We start from the raw sequence: 18,597 nt of genomic DNA, 5'->3' as shown, positions 1-18,597 counted from the left end.
TAAAGAACGGGGTGGTTCGTTGTTGTTTACTCACCATTTTTTTATTGGTATTTGGAGAATTGAATTTTGGATGCGCTTATATGTAGAGTCACATAGGCTGGTTGGAATGTGATGTAAGTTATATACTTATGTGCTCATTGTGAACTACGTTTCTAATAACAATACTTACTTTACTCTGCAAATTTTTTGATTGACAGCACATCATGATGTTGATCTCATTGTTGATAGCGCGTAGAGTAGATGGTGCTTCGTGGATGGTGGTGCCGTCAACTTTCAACACTGATGCATTTGACTAGGGTGATATGGCTGACAGTTTTGTTTACCAAGTTGGACAGACTGTGATATGATATAATTGTATTTTGATTACATTAACTAAGTAATAGTAATTTATAATATAATCTTATTTGTTGATTAATTATTTCTAACCTTTTGTGTAGCTTTACATCCCAATCAATATACCAAGTGCTCGTTGGTTTTTAGGTGCTTTGGATTTGAATACATTCAAAATAACTATATATGATAGTCATTAGAAGAGTGACTACTACTCAGAAAATGAGGATTGGTTTATAGGTATGAGAGCCGCATTCACAGACTGTTCATTGGTATCAACTACTGGGATACCGAACCAACTGATGCAATCCCACTTGAGAGTTTCAAAATGACCTTCGAAAAGACCTCGGACAAACCAAAACTAATTGACAGTAGAGGGGATTGTGGGATGTTTTTGTGTTGGTTCTTGGAAATGTTGATCGTCAGAAATAAATAAGTCAATGGGCTAGTTGGCATGAGGAGTTATACAATGGGACATAGCGTTGCATTATTTATTTCCATACAATATATCTATTCCATAAAAAAATGAGTTTATTTTATCTTATGTTCTATTTTTCTAACATGTATGTCACAGGACCATTTTGTGTATGCTCTACATTTTTAACGTGTATAAAATAGTACTAATTAGTTTTCCAAATTAAATGATCCAAGAAGTTGTAGATTTAATAGGTTACTATCCGACCAAGGGCATAGTTACGTCGTCTGGGTCTAGGATGCTAAAGTTGTAGAAACGACCAAGGTTTTGAGTTTCAACCGTTACAACCTGGCTCTATTTCTAATGTGGATTAGGTTCCTTGTTGGTAACCAGGAGTTATGTCATCTACATAACGTGCCACTATGTACATAATATAGATCTTATACGATGTTGGGAAGAAACGATGTGGGCTGACTTAACTGTGCCAAAATAAAACCCTATTTTGTAGAAATTATATATAAGTCCTGTATACCATCAATATTATAACAATAACATTTGCGTTCAACATCTTCAAAAAAAAAAGTAACATCCGAATCGAGTGACTTTACAAATATATATCAAGACAGGATATTAGGTCACATACCTAATTCATAGTTGAAGTTGGAGTAGCACTCTTAAATGTTGAAGAATCGTCAAACTCAAAATAAGTCAGGTACTCTGGCCGAGTAATGACACCGGTTACTTCTATGTCTCCGGAAAGCATTGCCACCACACGTGACATTGATGGCCGTTGTGTCGGCGAGGTTTGCGTACATAAAAGGGCAACTCTCGTCATTCTTTTCACTTCGGTCTCATTAAATTCAGACAATTCTTCATCCACTAACTCTAATTCACGATTACCTTCATGTAGCTTCCATGCCTAAAATCATACCAAAGACTAGTAAATATTATAAAAATGCATCACGGGTTGGACGTCAACTTTCAAAATCATTGAGAATGACTTTTTTCATGTTTGAGTTTTAGGGAAATTTGTATTCAAGTTTTCTTATTCCACAACACGCGCGTATGTATCAACCGACTGGCGTACATACATACATGAAAGTTTGTTACCTTAATTGAGAAAAATTCAGAACTTCGTTACCTTAAATAGAATTTTTTTTCAAGTTTTTAGTCTGGTGTTGTAAAAGAAGTTAGATACCTTAAAAGAGTTATGACTGAAATTATATTACCTTTTTATGTAATTTTCTCTTTAATTAGTGTATTATATGAATCCTTCTTTTTGCTTGGTAAGAGTAGATCGAGTGCATAAATTCATTTATGAAGAAGAAGAAGATAAAACATACCCAATTAAGAAGATATATTTTCTCATCTTCCAAACTCGAATCAGAGTTGGGCCTTCCACTGATAATCTCTAAAGCCACAACTCCAAATCCAAACACATCGGCCTTCTCCGTAAGGTGTCCCCACATTGCATACTCTGGTGCAAGATATCCACTACACAATGAATCACCAAGAATTAATCAACTCACTGTTAGTCTGTTACTTAAAATGAGAAAAAGTTGAAATGTCAAGTAATTAAATCTTACAATGTGCCTGCAACACGAGTACTCAAGTGTGTTTTCTTGTCATCATAAAGTTTAGCCAGACCGAAATCCGATATCTTAGGGGTCAGATCAGAATCAAGCAAAACATTGCTAGATTTCACATCTCGATGTATAATCCGTATGCGTGATTCCTCATGGAGATACGTGAGACCCCGTGCTAATCCCATGCATATATCAAAACGGGTTGACCATTTAAGCGACAATCTGCTGCTTCCTGCATCACATAACCCAAATGTAACATTATTAGCATTATACTCTAGTACTTTACACTTGATGTCTAAATATGTAATTTGTTTTTTTACCAAATAATGCTTGATCAAGACTCTTGTTTTCAAGATACTCGTAGACGAGAAGTCGTTTTTCTCCATCGATGCAGGATCCATAGAGTTTCACGAGGTTACGGTGTTGGACTGCGGATATTGTGGCGATTTCTGCAACAAACTGGGACTTGCCTTGGTGTGAGGCTACAGAGAGTAGTTTGACAGCTATTACTCTCCCATCATCAATTGTTCCCTGTTTTAAATTATAAAGATTTTAACATTGTGGTGGTAGTGCTTGGTATGATGGAATCAGGAGAAGGAATAGAATGGTTCATTCTGTCGGAACGAATGAAATCTTGTTCGTTTTGCCCGATGGAATGGAATGGACCATATATGTAGAATAAGGGTTTATCAGTTCTTAAAGTATCTTTTTCTAGTTTCCTAGTTTGCTATGTAGTTTGTAAATATATATAAAGGCTTCTACTCGTTATGAAAAGAGTGAAATATTTTCAAGATATCTGATTCTCTCACATCGTATCAGATCTAGGTTAGGTTAGTGCATATTTAGGGTTGTACTCTATAAATACAGGCCTTTCTGACTGCTGTATCATCGCCTTCATAGATTACTATGCTCGTGTATGATAGATTTTTTATTCTAAAAAAAATGGATGCTGCTGAAGAGTTTATAAAATTTCGCAAAATGATTAAAAAAAACATATTCCAAAGCAATATTCATATATTCCGAACAGATAAAGGGGGAGAATGTTTCTCGAGTAACCTGGGAAGCTACCTCACAGAAAATGGTATTTCACATCAGAGTTCGTTTGCATCAAATCCTCAACAAAATGGGATTGTCGAGTGTAAAAAAACATGCATTTTTAGAGGTATCACGTTCGATCAATGTTTTCTAGTCATGTCCCATATTCTTTTTGGGGAGAATCAATCTTGGCTGCTTCCTATCTCATAAACCGGCTTCCCTCATAACCTCTAGAATTCCAGACTGTGCAATCAGTGTCCTTCAAAAAACTTTTCCCGAGTCCAGAGTAATTAATTCCCTTCCTCCAAAAGTTTTTGGTGTTCAGCCTTTATTCACAACATTAGTCTTATTAGAGGAAAACTTGATCAAAATCAACCCAGTGTGTATTTGTAGGATGCACGTCTACACAAAAAGTGTACAAATGTTTCAAACCCCTCATGAAAACGTTATGTACACCCTATCAAGTCACATTTCTCATGGATCAACCATTTTACTCTCGTAATTTTCTTCAGGGGAGAATTTAAATGAAGGAATCGTTGGACCATCAACTATATTTTCTTGGAATGGAAATTCCAACAAATAGCGAGAAAACTGATCTATCTATCACTCACCGGACTGGACATTGCCTACAGTGTTTGCAAGGTAAGTCAATTTATGCATGCTCCAACTGCTCTCCATCAAAATGCAGTTAATCAAATTCTTAGATATATGAAAGGAACACCTGAAAAGGACTGCTCTATAAAATAAAACTAAAAAGCTGAGGGCCGAAAGATTGAGGGTTTTGATGATGCAGATTGGTCTGATAATTGACAACAATTGACAACAGGGTACTATACCAAGTTTTGGGGAAATGTGTTCACTTGGAGAAGCAAAAGCAATCAGTCATGTAAACAAGTAGTGCAGAAGCAGAGTATCGTGTTATTGCACAGGAAATTTGTGAAATAATATGGCTGGACAAGTTATTAACAGAATTGAAAATGGATGTTAATTGTCAACTATATCTATACAGTGATAGTCAATCAATGATTGCAAATATTCATAATCCTATACAACATCATTGGATGAAGAACGTTCTTATTGATATAATTTCATCAAGTCAGAGATTAAAAGCGAATAGATAAAACTCTCATATGTGCCCTCGAACAATCAAGAAGCCAATATTCTTACTAAACTGTTACAGAGGGTAAGTTTTTAGTCAAATGTATCCAAATTAGGAATGATTGATAAAAATTCACCAACTTGAGCGGGAGCTAGTGTTGAAAATATTACAGCCTTATACAGCTAATAGCTGTTGTACTAACAGCTTTAAATTAACCTTAAGTTAGCTATTATGTTAGCTGTATTTTAGTCCTTAATCTTGTAATTATAGTATATTATCTCTTTCCTATGTTGTTACAACTTAAAATTTTCATCATTTGTTTCACTTACTCCATAACCTTGTCATCCCATTTTTTGTTATTCCATTCCATCTGGCCAACTAAAGTTTACTTTGAGTTTAAGAAGCGAAAACATACTCTTCATAAAAAAGTAAAAAAACTACCTTACCTTGTAAACAGGTCCAAAACCACCCTCACCAAGCTTATTTGCAGGACTAAAGTCGTCCGTTGCATCTCTTAAATCTCCATAACCAAAAGTATATGGCCTTGTGTGATCAATTCCCAAAAAATCTGCTAAGTAAGGAAAAGTTAAAAAGAAATCCAAATGTACCAATCTAAAATATTTTTCCTCTGTCATAAAGAAAGATCCAGAAAAACAACCTTCATCATAATTTCCGGATGTATCCTTCCTCTTCCTTCGCTGACAAAGAATATACAGGGCTAATAATGTCAAAAAGCTCACAGCTCCAATCGGAACTAAAATCCCCACAATCAAACCGGTATTATTGTTCTTGTTGTTGGAAGGTGGATTGTTTCTCACAGTAGGGATGAAATCTGTACACAAATATAGTAAAGGGAAATGTTGTTATTTTGTCAAAGTATCAAGGACAAGAATTAACAACAAACTTCAAGAAAGAATATATATATATATATATATATATATATATATATATATATATATATATATATATACTTGGGGTGGCACTGATTGCTGATATGAGAGGTCCAAAAGTTCCTTGATCAGGTACACAACAAGTTCCTTTTCCAGTCCATAATAGATGAATCTCAAGGTAGTTATTTATAACCTCAACTGTCACTTCCCTTGTAACAGGGCTAAATGAAGCCCCCCCTGCTTCCCTTTTAATATCAAAATCTTTAATCACCTGGTTTCCCTGGAAAAAGAAAAAAAAGAAAAAAAAAGTTAATGACCCAGGGACGAAGGTTGCAACAAAGTGAAACCATGAGGACCACCCGTGCAACAAAATTTGAAACTAGACTGAATCTGCTATTTCCACCAAATGTGTGGTTGTTGCTTTTTTACTTAATGTTAAGGTTAAGTTGGGAAATAGATGTACTTAACATTAAGTGGTAATCTCATATTATTTTTTCCAATAATACCCTCACAAAACTTCACAAAAGTTTCCCCCATATTAGGGATCTCCCTCCCTCCCTCTCTTTTCAATTTAATAGAGATAAATTATTATTGGTTTTTCTCCTCAAGAGTTCATTACAACGGTTCTTGTGTCTATCTGAACAAATGTTACTATGAATACTTAAATACTACAAATTTATGGAAATTCTTGGACTTTTGCATATAACAGTAAACAATGCTTATGTTTATGCATCTAACAGTAAAAGGCGTTGTATACATAAAATTTGTTTGTTTTCTTGACCAAATAAATCGTGTTAATGATATATATTATATGACCATTTCACATTACATTCATCAATTTTAACCGGGGAAGAAAAAGAGGAATGACAAATAGGTAAAGAGTTGGTGTCTTGATAAATTAAAATAGATTTTTAGCTTCATCCATTAAGTCATCCTGTCCAGATTAAGTAAAAACGAAACAGCCCCTAAGAGTGTTATTTACCACTGACCTGGATATAAATGTCAAATAATCGTCTTCCAAGGCTTCTCCAAGTGGGACCATTTTCAATCACAAGTTCTGCAAACTGGAGTTTTACGGTGTAGTTACCATTCTCGAGGGCTAAACCGTAATATCTTAAAGATCCAGCAGAGAGTCTTGCTGTTTGGAAGAGTCCTGAATCTATAGTATTTGTGAACTGGTTTACACCGGAGGCTATTGTGTTGTTGAAATAGCGTTGGGTGGGATCTATGCTGTTAGAAGGGATGTCCCTTCGTGCCACATTGCTGACACCCCACCTCCTTTCGGGGGTCAAATAGTATGTTGCTGGACCAAGAGGGTTGTTATCTTGCTCGTGGACTATCTGACTTGAGGATGTAATTTGTGGGCCACCACAATTGATTCCAAGGTTACTATCTGTAAATCAACATGAAAAGAGTACTCCACAAATCAATTTAATAAAAAACATTAGAGTAAATAACATTTTTTGTCCCAGGGCATAGCTGATTTTTCCAATTTTAATCCCAAAAAGTTCTCTCGTAATTTTGGTCCTTCTTTTCGATCCTTGTAATGATTTAGTCCTTCTTCTAAGTAAGGTATAACATTTTTTTAGGCAATATTGCTCCCAAATATATAATCATTTTACTTGGAACATGACCAAAAACGTTACAATAACCTCAAATAAGGATCAAACAACCAGGAAAAAAAAATGTAAAATCTTAACAAGAGAAAGTTCATTTTTTGGCTTACATCTTGGTGATCCACGCCCACAAGGGAAATCCCTTTGGAGACAATTTAATCCTGAATCGTTTAAAGTGAAGTTGTTCACAAGTATGTGGCTGCAAATACACATTTGTGTAGGAGTTAGTTAATTTCCTTAATGATATTTCAATCTCAAACTCTAAATATATAAATAAGATGAGACATATCTATGGAAAGTAGAATCCTAATCTAATACAACTAGATAACTACAATATAATCATATAGGTACATCTAATAGTCCCCCGTAGTCGAAGCTAGAGGTGGCAAGATGCTAAGACCATCCCTGTAATCATCAAAGAGAATCCTCTGTAGAACACATTGATAATTTGATGTTGATAAGGTACATGTAAAATGAAAACCTCTCCACAAGTAACCTTTTCCAGAACGAAAGGGATATCCATCTCAATACGTTTAGTTACTTGAACTTGAACCAGGTTCCCCCGAAAATGGCACTAACATATCAAAATTTACTATAGTGGCTTTTGTGAGAGGACAATGCAACTTAAGAGGTAGGTTACCGAGCCAACAAGGCTCAGTAACAACATTAGAGATGTCATGGTACTTGGCCTCCACACGAGAGAGAATAGGTTGTCACTTAGATGATTACAAAATAAGACTGTCTCCTAGAAAAAACACAATAGTTGGAAGTAAATCCTCGTGTATCGAGGCACATGTCCTAATCTGTATTGAACTCTCCGTGTAACAAAGTAGGTTATCTGATTTTGTTTTGGATAAATGTAAGCCTTAAAGGTAGTGCCTTGCAAGTAATGAATAATATGTTTGAGAGCATTCATGTGACACGTATGAGGATTGTGCATGTGGAGACAAATTTATTGGCCTTCATACGAGATGTCGAGACGGGTGAAGGTAAGGTATTGAAGTGTGCCGGTTAAATTTTGAAAATAATTTGGATCCAAAAAAGGATCGCTAATGGTGGAGTCGAGTTTTGCATTTGTATCCATAGTCCGGTTAATGATGTCCTTGGCATATTGTATTTGTTGGAGAAAGATCCTATTTTCACTTCAGTTTACGGCCCTAAAAAATAACTTAGGGGAACAAGGTCCTTCATGGAAATCTCACGAGCCAAGAGTGTCATGAATGATTGATGAAGTGAATGAGAGGATGTGGTGAGGATTATGTCATCAACTTATAAAACTAGGTAGCCAACACCATGTTGGTAGATGGAAAGCGAGTGGTCATACTTGTTATGATTGAATCCAATTGAGGAAACGTCCTAGGCAAATCTCTTGTACCAAACTCGAGGGGATTGTTTGAACCTGTATAGATATGGTGACTTCCTTAGTAAGCATACAAAATCGAGTCCATGATGGATCTTAAAACCAACCGATTGGTACATGTAGATGGTCTCACGTATGTTGCAATGTAAGAAAGTCCTTTTACATACATTTAATAAATAAGCCATGATTTAGAGATTGCGAGACTGAGGACCATACATATGGTAGCAATAACCCAACTAAATGTTTCATGAAAAGCAATGCCCATTTTTTGTGAGCATCCACCCCAACCAAACATGCCTTGTATCTTTCAAAGGACCCATCCAAGTTTATTTTGTGTCAAAAATTTTTTGCATGGACCCTATAATATTCATGTCGGGTGTTTGAGGTATGCAACATATGGCGGGTTTAGATTGTCCGTGTAGGAACGGCCAATGTAGTATGTCGGATGGAATAGGGGCTAGCATGGTGGCATGTTTGCGTGTAGAGTGGGCTGAAGGTGAAGGTTTTGGCAGGCAGTCGGTAAAGGGCCAATGTCGCCAGCATGAGGTTGAATTGGGCTGGCAACTGCGTATAGGTAGGCGGTGCGGGTTGCTTGAGTCCATGGCCAATAGAGGTAAGTAGGGGGACATAGGTGGTTGGAAGTGGTTTTGGTAGTGAAAAATGGGATTAATGTTCATGAAGGGTATAGTTTGGTGGTTTTGGGTATGTTATGTTCGCAAAAGGGAATTTTGTTTCATCCAGATTTATATGAAGAAAAAGAATGATTTTTAGTGGCAAGGTTATAACATTTAAATCATCGATGGTTACCGAGATAGCAAAGAAAAATGCAATATATAGAGAGCGGGATTGGAATTTATTGACCGTGATGGAGGGTATGGGAGGGTATAATGGGTATCTGAATACCCGAAGGTGGTGATAAAAGAGAAGTATTTAATAGAGTAGTTGGGTGGAGGTTGTAAAAGTTAATAGTTTGCTAGGAAGGAGGTTGAGGTGGTATGTTGTCATTTGAAGGGAATGGTGCCAAAAAAAAACTATGGGTACATGAGAATGAGAAAGGAGAGCTCTAATGATGTTTATGGCATGGATTTTCCATCCGGATTTGTTATTTCAAAAAGAACTTTGGGAAAGAAAAATGAAAGACCACTTCATTTTGTGAACAAAAATTGTAAAAACAAATGAATATTATATTCGGTACCATTGAATACGTTGATTGGTTTTATAAAGTGTGTTCAAATAAAATAATATTAGTGAACACTATGAAGGTTGAGGGGTAAGTTCCATTGAAAATACATAGTCGTCAAGAAAAAAAATAATAGTATCGGTGTACCCCGACACTAAAAACTGGTGATGTTCATAAGATAGTATAATTAATATCGAAAGGATATGAAGTAAACCACATAATAAAAAGGTAACTTGTTTTCCAAAAACACATGATTGAAAAATGCTAGAAGTTGTTTAATTCTTACAACGAATGAAATTATTACAAGCAAGAGAATTTAAAATAGAGGCGTCTAGGTGACCAAGGCAATGATGCCATAAATCTTAAGAAACCGAGCTAAAGGCTTGAGCTTCGGTTTACGGTGTTAGTAGTGTTATTTGTTGGGAACTAAAAAAAAAAACAAGTTAAGAACTTCAAACAAACAATAAATGAATTTTGGTAGAACTTGCGGAATAAAACTCTAAAAACTATTAAAAAAAGTAATTAACGTGCTTCGGTCCAAATACCTATGTCCACAGGTGAACAAGAGAGAAAAGATTTTATTAAACTTCTAGGAACAATTACAATCACTCACAAAGGTTACATCTCACTTGAGATCTCAAACAAAAAGAGTCTATTTTGCTGACTAACCACTCCACAGGATGTGCTCTCAACCATAATGATTTCTCTCTTGAACTTTCTGCATAAAGGAATAATGAAGGGGGTATGTGTCTATTTATAAGCAAGCATGAGAAATCTTAATTCTGATGGGCCAAAGCCATCCATAACTAGTCCATGAAAAGGGATGCCCTAATTGTCAACCAATATTGGGACGCCATATAGGTGCTTTTTGAATCTTCAATCTTAAGGGATGTGCATGGCCACCTACCATGCGTATAGGAGTGCATCATGAATGTGCAAGGCGCATATTGCATGCAATGTGGCGTATCATGCTCCAAAGGGAGCATCTTGGTTCCAAGATGATGCCTCATGCTCCAATGGGGCGTACCGTACTTCTAATGTGGCACATCATGCTCCAAATGGCTCATCTTGATTTCAAAATGGCACATCATGCTTCAGGGGACACAATACTTCCTAAGAGCACACTTTGATCACCAGGAGCACACTTTAATCACACTTTGCACGCTTTGAACAAGACTTCACACACCAACACTATTTTTAGGTGGTATCGTGGTGGTGGCAATAGGTTGGAGGTGTTTGGTGATGGGATAGCAACAGAGCAACCAGTGGAGTAGTATAAGGCGGTGGAGGCGGATTGATGAGACTATTTTTAGGTGGTATCGTGCTTTTCAAGTTTCCTCAACGACAAATTTCGATCAGACTTCGTAGAAAGAAGGGAAAGGATAAGAGTTGCAACCCCGTCATAAGGCTTGATGAGACTAGGGATAAGTTGCAAGATGACTACACGTGAAATCTTGAAAGATGTTTTGTAGGCGCGCTCCCATGCTTGCTAAGCGGTGGAGTCGGGTGGAATAATGGTATGGAGCACATAGTTTGAAATCATATCGTAATCCACTAATAACAGTAGCATCAAGACGAGTCCATGTTTCTTTGACGACGACATCTAGGAGGGTAACAGTGGCGGTGATATAGGAGGAATGATATGATTGATGACTTGATAGGCAAGACAGTGAATCTTGAATAGTTCGGATGAGGAAGTATGTCAAACTCTTTTCCATCTCCAAGCTGATAGGTGTGAGATTCTTGATATTTTAAACGGTGAAATCTGGGTGAAATTTGGTTACGTTAACCATTGATTAGCAGGGAACAAGAGTTAATACCGAATAGAGAAAAAGAGAGACGAGAATGGGAAAAAGCTGATCGCCGAAGAAGGAAGTAGGGATCGGCAGCTAGGGTTGAGTGTATTTCCTTGATATTTATAATCTCAACCTCTCAATATATACACAAGATGAGACCTACCATTGGGATGTAGAATCCTAATTTAAATATCTAATATAATTAGATTATTACAACATAATCAGATAGGTATATATCTAATAACTAGAAATGTGATATTAGCTTTGAAAATTATGCTAAAAAGTAATGTATGTATGCTACTTTTTAACAGAAAATAGACAAGGTGCAAGTCAGAGTTTCAAAGAAATATAAAAAATGAAGCACGTACAGTTGTAAGTTAGGATCAGTGGCCCAAGAAGGAAGTGTCCCAGATAGTTCATTGTATGACAAATCACTGCATGATAGAACATTGTATGATAATTAGAAAAATAAAAATCATTTTCTTTTTGATTAACCAACCTATAATCAATTTTGCAAATCCAAAATCCACTTACATATTGTTGAGAGTTCTGCTCTTTACATTAGGAAGAGTACCAGTTAAACTGTTGTTTCCAAGAAACCTGAGAATGATCACATGTAAATCTGGTCAATACCGAGACCTATTGACCAAATATTATTTATCAAAGAAGGAGTATATGTGTATTACAAGAAAGACATTTCACTCAACGTGAACAATCCTCTTGGAATCTCCCCACTCAAATTGTTGAAACTCAAATCCCTGAAAGTAGACACCCAATTGGAGAGCTTTTTCTATATTATGTAGGTAAATCTATGTATTCTGATAACTTACAGTGCTACCAAGTCTAGATATTCTCCAATGTCATTAGGAATAGAACCAGAAAGTCCGTTATTCCTCAACGTTCTGCAAGAGATGACATCTTTTTATATACTTAGCTTCAGGATAATAAAGGGAGCATGGAGACTAGATCGAAAAAAAAAAAAAAAAAAAATCAATATAGTAGCTTACAGAACACTCAAGGACTTCAAATCCCTAATAAAGTCGAGAGTTCCATTAGATAAACCGATTATCCTCCTGTAACATTATAAAACCAAAGCAGTAAGATTTTAGTTTGCAAGTTAAAAGATCATATAGTAACTTGGAAAACAAAGGCTTACAAGTCCTGCAGAGAGGTCAGTCTAGAAAATGAAGATGGTATTGAACCTTCAAAAGAGTTTCCCTCAATCCTGCTATAGAAACATCAAGGATAACTTATAGTGAAAATGTACCAAATGAAAAACATGTAAATAATCTAAGATGCTTGCTTACAATTCTTGTAACTGTGTCCAATTGCCTATAAAGTCCGGTATTCTGCCTGTGAATCCATTATCAGAAGCCCCTCTGAGAAACCGAGAGTTATTTTCCACAACAGAAGACCCAAATTATTGAAGACTGATAAGAATAAACATATGATGCTCCTTCTTGAATATTGTGTAACATCCTAAATTTTAGATTTTGTTGCAATAAATATTATTTTGGAATATAAATAGTATTGTGGATTTATTTGTAGGACTTATAAATGTTGTTGATGGAAATGAGATGAATTTTTATAAAACAGTATGATTGTATGTAGGTCAAAGGACCAAATGTTTCATTTAGCACAATGTAGAAGTAGGTCATTGTTACATAAAAACATTCCAAGAAGGAAATGTTGCATTTATTAAACATCCCAAGAGGAAAGTATCACGATTTCTTATATGATGGATAAAGTGCCATAAACATCATTAAATATAAACTCTCTTACACTATCTGTAGGTTCCGTAAATTAGCAAATGAAGGAGGTATTTCACCACCAACTCCAGCACTATCAATGTAACTGACAAAAATGAACATAAACAAAGATGGTATTAGATGAGGTAATTAATAATATATATTGTTTACATATATGCACAACAGAAGACAATAATGGGTACGACAGTATTGAAAGAGGAGTTCAAGATGGGTGTTCTTAGTTCTTACAGCCCTTCCAATCTTCTCAAATTTCCAAGTTCAGATGGAAGGGAACCAGTGAAATTGTTTGTGCCAAATGAGCTGCAACATAAAAGAATATAGAAAACACATATATAATCAACAAACAATTAAACAGAAGTTACTGAATGATGGAAGAAGAAAGAAAAGGAAAGCATAAAAAAAAACATACAGAGATCTAAGGTCAATAAGCTGTCCTAGCTCTGGTGGAACCTGCCCTGATAATGCATTGGTCCCGAAACTCCTATAAAAAGTTGAGATTCATCATCATATATCTGAAATCTCATATGTATTCTTAAAGATATAGAGGTCACAATCATTATTTGAGTTTAAAGTAGCAAAAAGGGATGGCTTACAGGTACTGCATACGAGTTAGATTGCCAATGGAAGGTGAAAAGGGACCTGTCAAGTAATTCTGGGCTAAATTACTGTAGCAAACAATTCATTTTTTAGCATAATACAAGCATAAATATTCAAAAAAACATATATATATATATATATATATATATATATATATATATATATATAATTTAAGTAGGTAACACTAAGGCCCTGATTGGCAAAAATAAACTAGCTTATAATGTTTGGTTAAACCACAAAAGTAGCTTACTTTAGCTTATGAACTAGCATATAAGCTAGTTTTTGATAAGTTATTTTGAGATAGCTTTTGAAAAGCTTATGAAAATTTTTAAAAAATATTCCAAATATGCCTTCAATTATATATATTCTTTTTTTAGTTATATATCTAATGTCTATTTATGTCATTTTACATTGCAATGTAGTGTTGGTGATTTTATATCATCAAATATTATTTAAGTGTAATAGGATTAAATTTGTTGACCAAAAGTGATCTTGTTGAATATTGAACAAGTTAGGATGGTGTAGGAGTGCACACTTGTTCAAGTTTTTCAAGATTTAAAGTACATTGCTATTTAGGGGCGAAGCCCCTAAACGAACAGGGGTCCGGGGGCAGCGCCCCTGGGAGCGGGGTCCCAGGGGCGGCAGTCCCTGGCGGGGTCCAAGGGGCAGAGCCCCTGGCTGGGATCGAGCTGCCAAGTCAGCGCGGAAATTTTTTATTTGGACTATGTTGCTATATTAAAAATTGCATCAAAAATCCAATTTTAGAAAGTTGACCCTTTATTCCATGACATCCGTTTAATGACAGTTTGTTAGTTTTATGACAGTTTCTAACTGTCTGTTGACAGTTTTCAGACAGGATTGATATATCCGTTTTTTGGTCAATATTCTGGTACATGTTGAAGAACATTTTTCATATACATTCTCAGATTTCATTCTCTGAATTTCATCCAATTGAGTGTTCGATCTGTACCATCGAAATACTTCAATTTGATAGTGAATCACGACTTTCAGAGAATCCAAGCAATCTATTAATCCTTTTTTCTAACAAAAATTGAAGTATTCTGTAATCATGGCAAGTGGTGATTCTGTGAAGGATATGACAAGCAAGTTTAACAAATTGAACAAGTTTGAAGGGCAAGATTTTCGTAGATGGCAGAAGAAGATGCACTTTCTCCTTACCACTCTGAAAGTGGTGTATGTTCTTAGTACACCCATGCCAGTCTTACCAGAATCTGTTGAAGATGAACCTTTGGAGGCAACAAGAAGGAGATCAAAGTGGGAAAATGATGATTACATATGTCGTGGTCATATTCTCAATGGTATGTCTGACTCTCTTTTTGATATCTATCAAAATTTCGAATCTGCAAAAGAACTTTGGGATTCTCTTGAATCCAAATACATGGCTGAAGATGCTTCTAGCAAGAAGTTTCTTGTCAGTAATTTTATGGGTTACAAGATGACTGACTCCAGGCCTGTTATGGAACAATTCCATGAAATGTTAAGGATTTTGGGACAGTTTGTTCAACACAATCTGAAAATGGATGAAGCCATTGCTGTGGCTGTGATAATTGACAAACTGCCCCCTTCCTGGAAAGATTTCAAACATAATCTAAAACATAACAAAGAGGAATTAACTTTGACTCAACTTGGAAGTCATTTACGGATTGAAGAGTCCTTAAGGACTCAAGAACTTGATAACAATCCTAAAGGCAAGAACCAAGTTGGTTCCTCTTCTGTGAACATGGTGGAAGGAGAAAGTTCAAAGAATCCCAAGAAGTCTAATGGAAAAAGGAAGTTTAAAGGAAAGGATGACAAGTCTTCCAACAAGAAGGCTAAGTTGGTTTGTTGGAATTGTAACAAACCGGGTCACTTCAAGAAAGATTGTCGTCTTCGCAAAGTGAATAAGGATGGTGCTGGACCCAGTGGATCCAAGGATCCAGAAAAGCAACAAGGTCAAATATCTGTTTCATTGCAGAATTCTAAATATATTCAGAATTATATTTCTGTGATTTCTGAAGCATTTTATGTGCAGGATGATAAAGTTGCATGGTGGGTTGATTCAGGAGCAACAAGTCATGTTTGCAAAGATCTATATTGGTTCAAGGACTTTCAACCAATTGAAGATGGATCTGTTGTTAAGATGGGAAATGTTGCAACTGAACCAATCAAGGGCATAGGATCTGTTTTACTTACTTTTACTTCTGGGAAATGTTTGTGTTTGAACAATGTTTTATATGTTCCAGGGATTCGTAAGAATATCGTGTCTGAAATTGTATTAAATAATTCTGGTTACAAACAAGTGTTAGAAAGTGACAAGTATATCTTGTCAAGACATGGTTCTTTTATGGGATTTGGATATATATGTAATGGAATGATTAGGCTTAATATTAATTATCCTTCTAGTGGTAATTCTATTTTCATGGCTTCTAGTAGTACTAGCAATAATTTTCATAAATCTAATTTATGGCATGCTAGACTAGGACACATTAATTACAAGAGATTAAAAGACATGTCTAAAATGAGTTTGATTCCTGCTTTTGATATGCAAAATAATGAAAAATGTAAAACATGCATGCTAACTAAAATCACTAGACAACCTTTCAAAGATGTTGTTAGGGAAAGCAAGGTGTTGGATCTTATACATAGTGATTTATGTGATTTCCATGCAACACCTTCCCTTGGAAACAAGAAGTATGTTGTTACTTTCATTGATGATGCATCTAGATATTGTTATATCTATTTGCTACATTCTAAGGATGAAGCACTTGATAAATTTAAAATTTATAAACAACAAGTTGAGCTTCATAAAAATGAATTAATAAAAGTATTGCGTACTGATAGAGGTGGTGAGTATTATGATCCAGTTTATTTTGAATCAACTGGAATAATACATCAAACCACAGCTCCATATACACCACAACAAAATGGTGTAGCTGAAAGGAAGAATAGGACTTTGAAAGAAATGGTTAATTCCATGTTGTCATATTCTGGCTTAAGTGAAGGGTTTTGGGGTGAGGCAATGTTAACTGCATGTTACATCTTGAATAGAACTCCAAATAAAAGGAGTAAGAATACTCCTTATGAACTTTGGTGTAAAAAGGTACCAAATTTGAGTTATCTCAAAATTTGGGGTTGTAGAGCAGTTGTAAGGCTCACTGAACCCAAAAGGAAAACATTGGGTGAGAGAGGTATAGATTGTATCTTTATTGGATATGCTGAGCATTCCAAAGCATATAGATTCTATGTCTTAGAATCTAATGACTCTGTGTCTATAAACACAGTGATAGAGTCAAGAGATGCTATCTTTGATGAAGAAAGATTTACATCTATACCTAGACCAAGGGATATGATTCATCAATCTTCCAACAAGAGTATTACTCAAGCTGAAGATGTTTCTGGTGGTGCAACTTCTGTACCTGAACCTAGGAAAAGCACCATCAATATTGTTTTAATATTGAAGGAACAAGGAATGAAACTATTTCTCAACATCAATATTGTTTTAATATTGAAGAGGATCCAAAGACTTTCAATGAAGCTATGGCTTCTAGGGATGTTCATTTCTGGAAAGAGGCAATTCATGATGAGATTGATTCTATTATGCATAACAATACTTGGGTATTGGCTGATTTACCTCCTGGTTGCAAGGCATTAGGATGTAAATGGATCCTCAAAAGAAAAATGAAGGTGGATGGCACAATTGATAAGTATAAAGCCAGATTGGTTATCCAAGGCTTTAGACAAAAGGAAGGTATTGATTTCTTTGATACTTATGCTCCTGTTGCCAGAATTTCTACTATTAGATTATTATTAGCTATTGCAGCTATACATAATCTTGTGATTCACCAAATGGATGTGAAAACTGCATTCTTGAATGGTGACTTGGATGACGAAATATACATGAAACAACCTGAAGGGTTTGTGATGCCTGGAAATGAACATAAAGTGTGCAAGTTAAAGAAATCATTATATGGTTTAAAACAAGCACCAAAACAATGGCATCAAAAGTTTGATGATGTTGTCTTGTCTAATGGTTTTGCATTAAACCAAGCTGACAAGTGTGTATATAGCAAATTTGATACTTCTGGAAAAGGAGTCATGATTTGTTTATATGTGGATGATATGTTAATTTTTGGTACTGATTTAGAAGAAGTTAATAAAACCAAGAAATTCTTATCATCCAGTTTTGAAATGAAAGACCTGGGGGAGGCTGAGGTAATTCTTAGTATAAGAATTAAACAAGGAAACAATGGGATTTCAATTTCTCAATCTCATTATATTGAGAAGATATTGAAAAAGTTTAACTTTGAGAATTGTTCTCCTGTTAGCACTCCTATAGATCCTAGTCTCAAGCTTTTGCCAAATAAAGGATCTCCAGTGTCTCAACTTGAATATTCTAGGGCTATTGGTTGTTTAATGTATGCCATGATTAGTACTAGGCCTGATATAGCATATGTTGTGGGAAGGCTTAGTAGGTATACTAGTAATCCTAGTTCACATCATTGGCAAGCTGTGAGTAGAGTATTCAAGTACTTGAAAGGGACCATTAATTATGGTTTAACTTATAGTGGATATCCTTCTGTTTTGGAAGGTTATTCAGATGCCAGCTGGATTAACAACTTAGAGGATCACTCCTCTACAAGTGGTTGGATGTTTCTTCTTGGAGGAGGTGCCATTTCTTGGGCATCTAAGAAACAAACTTGTATTACTAACTCAACCATGGAGTCTGAGTTTGTTGCATTGTCTGCTGCTGGTAAAGAAGCTGAGTGGTTAAGGAATTTGATTTATGAAATTCCTTTATGGCCCAAACCGATATCTACCATTTCTATCAGATGTGATAGTGCCGCAACCTTGGCTAAGGCTTATAGTCAAGTGTACAATGGAAAGTCTAGACATTTAGGTGTTAGACATAGTATGATTCGTGAGC

At 35.6% G+C, this 18,597-nt stretch overlaps 1 protein-coding gene across 1 annotated transcript in view; it reads right to left on the bottom strand.

The window, feature by feature from the left end:
• Nucleotides 1-1,234: 1,234 nt before the first annotated feature.
• LOC145004500 (putative LRR receptor-like serine/threonine-protein kinase At1g56140) overlaps nucleotides 1,235-18,597 on the bottom strand; it is a 29,554-nt gene continuing 12,191 nt past the window's right edge. Inside the window, exons 4-23 of the mRNA XM_078963434.1 lie at nucleotides 13,670-13,741; nucleotides 13,486-13,557; nucleotides 13,305-13,376; nucleotides 13,090-13,161; nucleotides 12,615-12,686; nucleotides 12,464-12,535; nucleotides 12,315-12,380; nucleotides 12,138-12,209; nucleotides 11,994-12,065; nucleotides 11,842-11,907; nucleotides 11,676-11,741; nucleotides 7,082-7,170; nucleotides 6,345-6,748; nucleotides 5,437-5,635; nucleotides 5,124-5,297; nucleotides 4,912-5,033; nucleotides 2,652-2,862; nucleotides 2,332-2,563; nucleotides 2,089-2,239; nucleotides 1,235-1,664 (exon numbers count right to left, since the gene is read on the bottom strand). Of these exons, the coding sequence (XP_078819560.1) occupies nucleotides 1,389-1,664; nucleotides 2,089-2,239; nucleotides 2,332-2,563; nucleotides 2,652-2,862; nucleotides 4,912-5,033; nucleotides 5,124-5,297; nucleotides 5,437-5,635; nucleotides 6,345-6,748; nucleotides 7,082-7,170; nucleotides 11,676-11,741; nucleotides 11,842-11,907; nucleotides 11,994-12,065; nucleotides 12,138-12,209; nucleotides 12,315-12,380; nucleotides 12,464-12,535; nucleotides 12,615-12,686; nucleotides 13,090-13,161; nucleotides 13,305-13,376; nucleotides 13,486-13,557; nucleotides 13,670-13,741 (2,632 nt within the window). The 3' untranslated portion in view covers nucleotides 1,235-1,388. The remainder of the gene's footprint in view (nucleotides 1,665-2,088; nucleotides 2,240-2,331; nucleotides 2,564-2,651; nucleotides 2,863-4,911; nucleotides 5,034-5,123; nucleotides 5,298-5,436; nucleotides 5,636-6,344; nucleotides 6,749-7,081; nucleotides 7,171-11,675; nucleotides 11,742-11,841; nucleotides 11,908-11,993; nucleotides 12,066-12,137; nucleotides 12,210-12,314; nucleotides 12,381-12,463; nucleotides 12,536-12,614; nucleotides 12,687-13,089; nucleotides 13,162-13,304; nucleotides 13,377-13,485; nucleotides 13,558-13,669; nucleotides 13,742-18,597) is intronic.

The sequence above is a fragment of the Lactuca saligna genome, chromosome 7 (assembly GCF_052625555.1).
Source record: "Lactuca saligna cultivar CGN05327 chromosome 7, ASM5262555v1, whole genome shotgun sequence".
Classification (NCBI taxonomy): Eukaryota; Viridiplantae; Streptophyta; class Magnoliopsida; order Asterales; family Asteraceae; genus Lactuca; species Lactuca saligna.
The sequence above is the reverse complement of the archived record's forward strand: the minus strand, read 5'-3'. Positions and strand labels throughout refer to the sequence as shown.